Source organism: Amphiura filiformis, unplaced genomic scaffold, assembly GCF_039555335.1.
Source record: "Amphiura filiformis unplaced genomic scaffold, Afil_fr2py scaffold_149, whole genome shotgun sequence".
NCBI classification, from domain to species: Eukaryota; Metazoa; Echinodermata; class Ophiuroidea; order Amphilepidida; family Amphiuridae; genus Amphiura; species Amphiura filiformis.
Window position 1 is genome coordinate 24,186 of NW_027305613.1, and position 12,812 is coordinate 36,997.

The 12,812-nt window shown below is 37.2% G+C and overlaps 1 protein-coding gene across 1 annotated transcript; it reads left to right on the plus strand.

Annotated features, from left to right (window-relative positions):
* The first annotated feature begins 240 nt into the window (after positions 1-240).
* On the plus strand, positions 241-6,266 carry LOC140145144 (uncharacterized). The gene is made up of 5 exons (XM_072166922.1): positions 241-2,363; positions 2,939-3,572; positions 3,666-3,983; positions 4,526-4,636; positions 5,122-6,266. Exons 1-5 carry the CDS (start codon positions 248-250, stop codon positions 5,669-5,671), a joined length of 3,729 nt encoding a protein of 1,242 aa, XP_072023023.1. The 5' UTR covers positions 241-247; the 3' UTR covers positions 5,672-6,266.
* Positions 6,267-12,812: the final 6,546 nt, after the last annotated feature.

Below are 12,812 nucleotides of genomic sequence, written 5' to 3' on the forward strand. Positions count from 1 at the left end.
CAAGAAGATATCATCCTTCTTCACTGCTTCTCCATCAACCCCTGCATCATCTAGCTCAAACCAATCTGATGCCCGCCAAATTTGATATGGATTTTATAAACAGAACTACACATATACTGAAAAGGGGGGTTCAACAACTTTAGTTTGTACACTATTGTTAGATGACGTTTTGCCTGGCCAAGATGACAAAGTGACATCATGGTTTCCGGAACCTTATGCATCATATACCATTTGCACTGATGATGGCATGAAAACTATCAAAGGAACTTTTAGGAGTGCCAAATGTAAGCATCTTGGATTCTTTTCTGATAACATGTGTGAGGACTGTGCGGGCATCCCAAAACTACAATCATTCAGAAAGCGGGCTCTCCTTCGCCACAGAACAACAGACAATGATGGCAATAGAGACATATCCACAATAAGAAATGATATGCTGACGAATCATGAACGTAGCTCGAAACTAGCCCAACAAAGGAGAGAAATCGACAAAAAAACATCGCAAATATTCTTCCTAACGAGTAAGGTTGCGCGGACACAGATCAAATGTCGCACATATAAGGAGAGAGTGGTGGAATTTTCACGAAGGGGTAGTATGAAAGCTATATGTCATCAACTTCAAAAGGCAGATGCAGAAGGTAAACTCAAAGATAAGAGTGTCTTAAATGGACTTCTGGAAGCAATCGGGAGAAATCTGCACGTTGAGAAGAAAGGGAAACGATACCCAGCTCCACTGCAGACGTTCTTTGAAGTAATACTAATGTGGGGAGGCCCACGTTTAGCCAATTTTGTGTCCCTCAACATCTTCGGACCAGAAATCCACAGCATGTTCCGCTGGCGTAAACAAAAGGCGTTTCAACTTCTACCAGGTATTGCCGAGGAGAATTTTGTTAAGCTCAAGTCACTATATGCAGATTCCAGAGAGAGGGGGAACATTCCTAAGGTTCCAGTGCTACTAGCTGAAGATGAGACGGCTATTACGGCTCACATAGAATATGTAGCTAGCAATGACAGCCTGATAGGTTTCTGTGGAGAGAATGGAGATGGCCATACGTGTAAGGAAGATTTCAGCATTAAAGTTGGTGATGGTGAAGAAGGATATAACAATATTATGAAATCCTTCCAGGATTGCAAGATTGGATCGATGGGTCGTGCTGTGATTCTCAACCCCTTGCATCCAGCACTCCCAAAGATCCCCATCTTGATTCATCCAACATGCAATACTTTTGACTCGGGATTTATCAGACGTCAGTGGGATGAGTTGCAGAGTTTGTATGATCGGCATCTGCATGATATACTCGGACCGCTAATTGGACAGGCCTCTGATGGGGATGCTAGGCGTAGGAGCCTGATGGTAGCCACAGCAACAAACTTGGTAGAGGAGAAATATCAACCCATCCCAAGTGAAGATGGTTTTGACTACACATGCTTCAAGATAAGTCAAGAAGATGGGTCATACACTCTGAAGGGCTTGTTTGACCAGGATTATATTCATAACCACAAGAAAATGGTCAACCATCTTTTCCATGCTTCTCGTGACATGAAAATGGGCAACTTCACCATCCTCTCGAACCATCTCACACTTGTCTACCAGTTGTTTCCTTTCCATGATCATGGACTCCTTCAAGAAGACATCCAGCGAACAGATAGACAGAATTGGCGTTCTGCGCAGAGGGTGTGCTTCCTGAAAGTACAACACTGTCTTCAGCAAGTGGTTGATGGGAATGTTGATGGCCGTGTTCCAGACCACTCAGTCAAGGGAACCCTCATCTTCCTCAAAGTGGTATGGATGTATGTAGAGGTATTCTGCAGCAAGACAGCATCACTACGAGATAGAATTATGTATGCAGCTACTGTCACTCACTTCTTGACACTGTGGAGGGAAAGTGTGATCCAATCAAAGGCCCGCACCCTTCAGAAGAACTTCCTCTCCCGAGAAACATTCACAGACATTAAGCTCTCATGTCACTTTGCTGTCAGTCTGATCTGTTTCATGCGAGATCAGTATCCAGATGTAGACTGCTTCCTGGAGCTGGTGGGTACAGATCTTGTTGAATCATTTTGGTCCAAGAATGGCCAGTGGGTTGGGAATCGGCATAATTATACATATGCCCGGCTGGACAGCAACCGTGCGCACATGGTACGGTTGGAACAGATTCGGGTTGATCCTCAGGCACCAGAATTTGCTCGCCCACATCCCAAAGCAGAGATGATATGGCCAAAACAGTATGCTACTGGTTTTCAGCCTGCCAACCTCCACGACTATCCAGAAGTTGGAGACGAAAGAAATGCATGGTTGGAAGGGAAGGCGGCAGCTCTTGAACTTGCACATGAAGCTGGACTGGTGTGTGATGTTGTTGGACAAGGTATGTGAAGTGTTGATTTTGAATAATTATTGGAAAGTTCCTTTAAAATGAATTTTTGCACTGGGCATAATGTTAAAGATTGCAAGCCGACAAGATTGCAAACTGATCTTGTACGCGTACAATTATGCTCTGTGTAATTACCTTTACACGCACGATTTGATACTGTGGCCAGAGAAATAAAAATAAAAATTATTTGATATCAGAAGGACATTCTTCGTATTCAGAGTGCGATTCGATATGTCTGATGTGCTCTAATGTCCCACAATAAATACTGTCCAAACGTTCATACCCCTTACCTTAATGTTATTATATTTTCAGATATTGATTACAATGAGTTTTAAAAGTCAAACAAAAAACAAATTCAAAATAATTTAAAAAACTTTTCAATTTTGTGTTTGAGAGAGCATTTCAAGTATTTACAGTGGAACCTTGTTGACAAAGACTTGTCAGGGCTTTGGATTTTAGTTTTAGGACTTTGTGTACTGTAAACCCGGTCATTTTTGTGTTATCAGGAATTTTGTCTCAACAGATTTTGTGTTAACGAATTCCCACTGGATTATATTTTAATGTTCCAGATGTATCAAACCAAGGTGACGAAGCACAACTTCCCATGGTCAATCATGATGAATCAGCATCTAATGATGGTGATGATGCAACCTCCTCTACTGGTAATAACACGACTCCTTGCTCAGCCTCTGCTAGTGATGACTCAATCTCTGCTGGTGATGACATAACTCCTACTTGTGATGACTCAACCTCTGCTGGTGATGACACAACTCCTATTTGTGATGACTCAACCTCTGCTGGTGATGACACAACTCCTACTAGTGATGACTCAACCTCTGCTGGTGATGATGCAACTCCTACTAGTGATGACTCAACTTCTGCTGGTGATGACACAACTCCTACTAGTGATAACTCAACTTCTGCTGGTGATGACACAACTCCTACTAGTGATGACTCAACCTCTGCTGGTGATGATGCAACTCCTACTAGTGATGACTCAACCTCTGCTGGTGATGACACAACTCCTACTAGTGATGACTCAACCTCTGCTGGTGATGACACAACTCCTACTAGTGATGACTCAACCTCTGCTGGTGATGACACAACTCCTACTAGTGATGACTCAACTTCTGCTGGTGATGACACAACTCCTACTAGTGATGACTCAACTTCTGCTGGTGATGACACAACTTACTGCTGCTGGTGATGACACAACTCCTACTAGTGATGACTTAACCTCTGCTGGTGATGATGCAACTCCTACTAGTGATGACTCAACCTCTGTTGGTGATGTAGTGATGACTCAACCTCTGCTGGTGATGACACAACTCCTACTGGTGATGGCACAACTTCTACTGGTGATGGCACAACTCCTACTGGTGATGACCCCACTTCTAGTGGTGATGACTCAACTCCTACTAGTGATGACTCAACTCCTGCTGGTGATGACTCAACCTCTGCTGGGGATGACTCAGTTGCTATTGGTGATGACTCTACCCTTGTCAGCGACAACTTACATCTTGATGGTGATCTACCAAGTGTTCAAGAAATATTCAATAACATTGAATTTCTTGACAACCCCCTTGATTCAGCAGAAACTTCATGTGAAAGAAGGTAATTTATCAATCTTAAAATATGAATTAGGAAATGTGTGTACAATATTCATTCCATTTAATGCCCATGGTGCTTAACAAAGTCATTTTGGGTGGGCGTTTATTTTTGATATTGTCTTAAATTATTGCGTGCTAGAAATGGGCAACTGTTCGCGCATGCATTTGATGTGTAGAAGGTTCTGTGCTTGATAAATATGTAGTTGCAGCATGTATCCTGCAGACCTGCACATACATGTAATAAAAGATCATGTTTAGTGAAGTGGCTAGGTGGTGGGCGCTTATAGGTGCATGAGTGCGATTGGGCAGTTAATGGAACGAATACTGTACTAGTAAACATTTAAAGCATATGTGATGCGATCAAGCAAAATCAGTCGGAACTCGGAAATATTGATTTTGGGATATAGCAGGCAAAACTTTAGATGTCCTTAGAATAGCAAAAGTTGAGTCAAATGTACATCTTTGAAATAGTGTTCTTGATAAGGTGTCTTGCATCTGGACATGATTATAAATTTTCTTTCACATCTGCATTTTTCACTCTTTCAGGGCACCACAGAAGTACAGCCAAAAGGTTAAAGTACCAGGCAAAACTAAGGAGGTGTACAAAGCAACCCTGGTCTCTATGTTGAATACAAACAAACATCTTGACCATGACAGGTGAGTGTCATAAATTATGCAAACTCTCTGGTGGACATTTTGGTGATCTTACACTTGTTTGAGTCCCATTTTTGTTGACCTATGATGTATATTAAACATAGTTAACTTATCACTGACATTCCAAAGTATTCAGAATTTGATTTTTGTTTATAAATTTCAAAATACAGTACAATACAGGTCAAGCAATAAAAAATGGATACCATTGTTACAGGTAAATGACTGAACATGATTTTGTTGTTGTGCAGAACAAACATCAATACACACACCCTTAATTGTTTTCACCAAAAGTGATGGGAAAACATCAAAGGGTAATTTAACCGTGGCAATGAAATGCATGAACTCACATATCAAAGATCTGCTGCTATATATTGTTAATACCATTTATGAATTTTTATGTGTGAGGTGTACTCCAATTAGCAATAGAAATACAACTTACCCATTTCATTTCTATTCTTCTTGCATTTTAATTTCATCTGTCCATGCAGGTTAAGACGTGTCCGACAACGCCAAGAGTATGACAATGCATCTGTCTCAGTGCAAAATTCAGTGGATTTGGTCTCCTTGTTCAGTGATTATGCCATCCTCAAAAAGGCACAGAAAACTTTTGTAATTGGACAAGTGATTCGTATGGTTCATAAAGGCAAGGACTTTAGAAGACCGGTTTCTTATGAGGACAGTCGTGCTAATAACATTCAAGTAACTGTAAATGTTTACACCATGCTAAGTAATGGTGTCTACAAGAAAGAAATAAGTGACACTCTCATCAAGTTCAATGACATTATCGCCCATGTAAATCTGGAGGTTAATGTGCACACTGGTGAATACCAATTACATTGCCATACCCTAGAAGAAATCAATAAGGCCGTTCAAAGACTATGTCCCACACGCACTGCTGCAACCTCAGCTCCAACAGTGGAAAAGCAACTTGGAAGCGATGATGGCAGGAGACTTGTTCCTGTAGAGCCTGTTGTAGCCGATGATGGGATTCGTAGGTCACGTAGACGAAGGAACATGATAATTTCTGAGTGCTGGTAAAGTTATTCTACAGTTTAGCAGAAAAGATGTACAATGGTGCAGTGTAAAATGCAGTATAAATTTATGGCAATTAAAGGTGGGTAACCAGATTAAGAGCTTTAAGTTGTATTCAGACTCCACATCGCACTGCGATATGATCCTGCGATGCTTTTCAAACTGCAGGTTGTTATGATGTTAGTTTTTTTTATTTCTTTCGGAAATATACCGATTTGGAGTGCCTACTTTCAACATGTTAATGAGAAAAATATGAGCTTTCACCTGACACCAAAATCTGCATTTTGATAGGGTAAAGTTGGGGATGCGGCATTGAGGCTGTACAAATCTACTTTACAAATCTGTGTGCTTAAGAGTATGTTCTACATGTACATGTATATCAATGTAAATTTGGATTAAAATATGCCCAGTATTATTAAGAGGTAAATTGAACATATAATTACAAATAGTATCCTTAAAAATGGATTACATGATTTATACAAATACTTACAAGAAGAAATCATGTATGAATACGGGTTTTCATAAATGCATTTGGAGATCTGGTCTTGTGAAATTGCCTTTTTGTTCTATATTTCTTTGTATAAATCCAAGATGGCAGCCATGGAAGAAAAGTTACTGAACAAATTGATCAAAAAATGTCATCACCAAATTTTGACAACTTGTTATTTAAGTCACAAAACATGTAATAAAGTTGATTTGTAGTGATGCTTTTTTGAGTGAGGTTTCAATTTTGCACCCAAGGCCCAAAATTGATCAAAGTCCCAAAAAGTGCAGAATTGGAAACCTTGCACAAAAAATCATCACTACAGATCAACTTAATTACATATTTTTGGACTTAAATAACAAGTTGTCAAAATTTGGTGATACATTTCTTACACATGAGACTCATCCATGTGCTCAGTTTCCCATACATGGAGTGTTAGGCATGAACTATGTGACTGATTTCATAAATGCATTTTGAGATCTGGTCTTGTGAAATTGCCTTTGTGTTCTATATTTCTTTGTATAAATCCAAGATGGCAGCCATGGAAGAAAAGTTACGAACAAATTTGATCAAAAAAATGTCATCACCAAATTTTGACAACTTGTTATTTAAGTCACAAAACATGTAATAAAGTTGATTTGTAGTGATGCTTTTTTGAGTGAGGTTTCCGAATTTTGCACCCAAGGCCCAAAATTGATCAAAGTCCCAAAAAAGTGCAGAATTCGGAAACCTTGCACACAAAAATCATCTCTACAGATCAACTTAATTACATATTTTTGGACTTAAATAATAAGTTGTCAAAATTTGGTGATACATTTTTTACACATGAGACTCATCCATGTGCTCAGTTTCCCATACATGGAGTGTTAGGCATGAACTATGTGACTGTTTTCATAAATGCATTTGGAGATCTGGTCTTGTGAAATTGCCTTTTTGTTCTATATTTCTTTGTATAAATCCAAGATGGCAGCCATGGAAGAAAAGTTGCGAACAAATTTGATCAAAAAATGTCATCACCAAATTTTGACAACTTGTTATTTAAGTCACAAAACATGTAATAAAGTTGATTTGTAGTGATGCTTTTTTGAGTGAGGTTTCCGAATTTTGCACCCAAGGCCCAAAATTGATCAAAGTCCCAAAAAAGTGCAGAATTCGGAAACCTTGCACACAAAAATCATCACTACAGATCAACTTAATTACATATTTTTGGACTTAAATAATAAGTTGTCAAAATTTGGTGATACATTTTTTACACATGAGACTCATCCATGTGCTCAGTTTCCCATACATGGAGTGTTAGGCATGAACTATGCGACTGTTTTCATAAATGCATTTGGAGATCTGGTCTTGTGAAATTGCCTTTTTGTTCTATATTTCTTTGTATAAATCCAAGATGGCAGCCATGGAAGAAAAGTTGCGAACAAATTTGATCAAAAAAATGTCATCACCAAATTTTGACAACTTGTTATTTAAGTCACAAAACATGTAATAAAGTTGATTTGTAGTGATGCTTTTTTGAGTGAGGTTTCCGAATTTTGCACCCAAGGCCCAAAATTGATCAAAGTCCCAAAAAAGTGCAGAATTCGGAAACCTTGCACAAAAAAATCATCACTACAGATCAACTTAATTACATATTTTTGGACTTAAATAACAAGTTGTCAAAATTTGGTGATACATTTCTTACACATGAGACTCATCCATGTGCTCAGTTTCCCATACATGGAGTGTTAGGCATGAACTATGTGACTGTTTTCATAAATGCATTTTGAGATCTGGTCTTGTGAAATTGCCTTTGTGTTCTATATTTCTTTGTATAAATCCAAGATGGCAGCCATGGAAGAAAAGTTATGAACAAATTTGATCAAAAAAATGTCATCACCAAATTTTGACAACTTGTTATTTAAGTCACAAAACATGTAATAAAGTTGATTTGTAGTGATGCTTTTTTGAGTGAGGTTTCAATTTTGCACCCAAGGCCCAAAATTGATCCAAGTCCCAAAAAGTGCAGAATTCGAAACCTTGCACAAAAAAAATCACTACAGATCAACTTAATTACATATTTTTGGACTTAAATAACAAGTTGTCAAAATTTGGTGATACATTTTTTACACATGAGACTCATCCATGTGCTCAGTTTCCCATACATGGAGTGTTAGGCATGAACTATGTGACTGTTTTCATAAATGCATTTGGAGATCTGGTCTTGTGAAATTGCCTTTTTGTTCTATATTTCTTTGTACAAATCCAAGATGGCAGCCATGGAAGAAAAGTTATGAACAAATTTGATCAAAAAATTTATCACCAAATTTTGACTTGTTATTTAAGCCACAAAACATGTAATAAAGTCCCAAAAAAGTGCAGAATTCGGAAACCTTGCACAAAAAAATCGTCACTACAGATCAACTTCATTACATATATTTTGACTTAAATAACAAGTTGTCAAAATTTGTTGGTAGTTTTTACACATGAGACTCATCCATGTGCTCAGTTTTCCATACATGGATTGTTAGACATGAACTATGTGACTGTTAATGACTGCTAGCTGAAGTGAAATCTGCAGTATATCTGCATCAAAATTTGATTTTACTGCAAATTTTCTCTAAATTCCAAGTTATATTGGATGAGTCAAGTTTAAAATTTCATGTGCAATTAAGATATTACCATGGTCATAGCAGAGTACATTGTGCATGTAGGCCTACTGCATAATTCTGAAACCAATTAAAGAGGGTCTAAATTTCATCATCCAATATGCACCCCTAAATAGTAATGAAATTTTATGAAATTGCACATGAAATTAGTTAAATATATATAGTATAGTATAGTATACAAAAACTTTACTCACTAATATAATTTGGAGAAAATTTACAGTAAAATCACTGTTTGATGCAAATACCCTGTAGATTTCACTTCAACTAACTGTAGAGGAAAAATTATGGGTAGCTGAAAACTTAAAGTTGGCTATATACCAGATGGGGACTTCCCATCAGCTGATTGACCTTAATTATAGATTTTTAAATTGATATTTTATAGGGTGCAATATTGGGACTTTCTCAAAACATGTTTTTTGCCCATCTGACAAACAGCCTGATATGATATATACTGATGCACTGTGTATGCACTCAAGCTAGATCCATTGGTCAGTGCAATGAGATGGTAAACACAAAAGGTGTCAAAATGAGTGAGCGGTTGTACTGTGTGCTGGTCATTCCTAGTAGTAGTGCCAGGCCCCACAGTAAGTTTTTCAGTATTAGCTAATTATATGTACCATATTTGTTCCATTAACCACCCATGCCCTATAAGCGCCCACCCAGTGACTTTTAGCAAACTATGACATTAATTTATTAACTGCCCATGCAAATTTGAATCATGGTCTGAAACATATGACACACTGATGATGATGGATGAATATTTTTGGGCCTTTTTTATACATATTGTCTGCTTAAACAATGTAAAAAATAAGCACCTACCCAAAATGACTAAGCGCCGGCGGAGGGAGGGGGGTAATGGAACAAATATGGTATGTTTACTGGATGTATAAAGTATCCAATATTACTATTTATGTATTTTCTAGTGTGCTTACTCATGTAAATATGTACTATTTTTTTACAGATGATTATTTATTCATGGTTTAAACAAAGATTGTTACAAGCCTAATGTTCACAGTTAGTGAAGCCTAATTGTAGTTTTCTTGCCCATGGTTTGACATGCTGAAACCTTGATCAATTCTCTGGTATTTGTAAATGCAATCAACTTTTATTTGCAGCTATTTTTCTATCAATTTAAAATGTGCTACAGTGTGCCTTCAAGTGGTCAAGCAGGTTTGCTGGCCCTTTTTCAGGTCTACTGATGTTTTCTTACTGGATGTATAAAGTATCCAATATTACTATTTATGTATTTTCTAGTGTGCTTACTCATGTAAATATGTACTATTTTTTTACAGATGATTATTTATTCATGGTTTAAACAAAGATTGTTACAAGCCTAATGTTTACAGTTAGTGAAGCCTAATTGTAGTTTTCTTGCCCATGGTGTGACATGCTGAAACTTTGACCAATTCTCTGGTATTTGTAAATGCAATCAACTTTTATTTGCAGCTGTTTTACTATCAATTTATTAAAGGTGTGCTATTAAGTGGTCAAGCAGGTTTGCTGGCCTTTTTATTAAAGGTCTACCAATATTTTTTTATTGGATGAATTTAGTATCCAATGTTACTATGTATTTTCAAGTGTGCTTTTATGCATGTACTATTTTGTTGCCCATGATTACTTATTCATGGTTTGAACAAAGAATCATAATATTATTTGTTGCCAATAGTGTGTTCTGAAACCTTGATTATTAGTAACTCTCTGTTATTAGTAAATTATGCAATCAGTATAGATCTGCATCTGTTTTACTATGAGTAATTGTGACATGATCTGGTCCATAGAGGGCAAAGGAGGCATTTTGGAAGCTTGAGTTATGATAATTATTCTTTATAGTACAAACGTTAGGCTATCATATGCTGAAAACACGAAATGTAGCATACTTGGTTCCTGACTATCACAAAATTTCATTAGTATTTTTTTGTTTGTTTTTTACTCCATATTTTTAACTTTTATCTCAATTTCAAATTTTCTGCCTTCGTCCTCCATGGACTAGATGATGTCACAATTTAACATGTGCTTTGAGTTCCAAGCAGGTTTGCCTGTCCTTTTACAGGTCTACTGATATTTATCAATACATGTATTATTTTTCTTTTACACATGATAACTTTACTTTTAGGTTTTGATGATGATAAAACATTAGTCTGAAGTTAAAATTATGAAGATGATACAGTTTATGATGGTGTTTGGACAAAGTCTATATAGAATTCTTAACATCTGATAGCTTATTGTACTCATTTCAGTATTTCAGCTTGATTTTAATGTGCATTGAATATAGTAGATCAAAACAGAAATGTGTTCAGTGTCTTTTATTTCAGTAACCATATCTTAGTTCTGATGACCCCCTCTTTTGAGTTTGTACGGGTTTAGTTCCCAAGCCCCTATGATTTGCCCAGTGGATCAGTTCCCTAGACCCTACCTTTTGTCCAAATGATCAGTTCCCAAGACCCTACGTTTGTCCAGCTGGTCAGTTCCTAGTTAGACCCCATGGTGAAAACTGGCTGTGGCACACCCCCGTCAAAAAAAAAAAAGGTGAGTGCCCCCCCCGGGCAAATACCTCCCCTATTTTTATCATTTTGAGGATGCATTTTCATTTCACCCCCTTATTACGAGGAATAGAGGACATTTTTCCGAAATAAATACCCCTATTTTTACCATTTCAAGGGCGCTTTTGAATTTCCCCCTATTTCACGGGAAATGAGGACAATAACGAAAACTGTAGCGGTAAAAGCAGCGGACGAAAGTCCTAGAAATACACCCTATTTTCCATTTCAAGGACAATTTTGCTCCAAAACACCCCTAATTTGGACAATCGCGAACAATTTTGTCCTCGAAAATTCATGGACATTTCTTGAAAAGTACCCTAATTGGAACCATCATGCGTACACATTGTCAGTGAAGACTGAACCCACCGGGTACGCATGAATTGCATTTTAGGATTTGTTTTAATGAAAAAAAGGTTTTTTTTAAATATTTTTAATTAATTAATTAATTAATTTTATAGTGGGGACATTTTTTCATATTTTTTTCATATTCCTTGTATCATACTTAACAAGATAAGGTCTTGTTTTGTATTTATTCATCCCTTGTGTATTTCTTTATTTTTGTTTTAAGCGTTTATCATTATAGCGCCCTCATTATTTCGGACCTATTTCCGTTTGTGCGAATTGGCATGGGAGTAAAACGGCTCTTATTCACAGAATCATTTTTTCCTACCCAGAATGTCGAAGGTGGCTACCAGTATAGCCTGTTTGTTTCTTGATTTCTCGAAAATACATCAAATTGGATCGTCAAATTTCAGGATGGTAATGAGAAAAATATAATCTATTAAATGATACCAAAAACTCATCAACAATGAGAAAAATCGGGGGGATGATGCTGTCGATCGGGTCACAGACCTTTAAGTTAATTAGTTTCAAAAGCACTGAACATGCTGAAAGCTCCCTGCGTGCTAAACGCTGAGTAAACACTGAGTAAACAGTCACAATACAGTACAATACAGTCATGCTGTTTAACATGAGCACCCGCAAATCCTATGTCTGGTCTGATATTAGGTCACTCATACGTCCATTACACAGGAGAATCTCACTTGAGTAATGAACATGTATTGTTTATTCAACTAATTTGTCAACATTATCATGTCAGTGTTCAAACTTAAAGGATGACTGCTTTTTATGGACAACCTATTTGTTTATTGAATTAGGTGAATTTATGATTTTTTTGATGCTTTTATATCCAATGTCACTATTTTGAAGTCTCCAAATCAACCAAATTAATCAGAGTTTGCTAAACTACGATTTGGTAGCCCAAATAGGTGACTTTTGAAGATTTTCCACACAACTTTTGACAATTTCCTTTCCCATAGAGACAGATGGTTAAGAAAAATGGGTTACTTTTAAACAATGCAGGTACAAGTCTGGTAAGGCTCACCGTAACTCACAGGTTGTCTGTGACTGTGCATAATACTATGGCCCATGTTGAAAGTAATGGTTCTACAAAATTGTACATTTTATTTTGATTC

What these genes read in the sequence shown, in the direction of transcription:
- LOC140145144 (XM_072166922.1), top strand. Translation starts at nt 248, where the DNA reads ATGAAAACTATCAAAGGAACTTTTAGGAGTGCCAAATGTAAGCATCTT. An exon ending in GACACAACTTACTGCTGCTG is followed by an intron (nt 3,573 to 3,665) that starts GTGATGACACAA and finishes TTGGTGATGTAG; the next exon opens with TGATGACTCAACCTCTGCTG. An exon ending in AAACATCTTGACCATGACAG is followed by an intron (nt 4,637 to 5,121) that starts GTGAGTGTCATA and finishes CTGTCCATGCAG; the next exon opens with GTTAAGACGTGTCCGACAAC.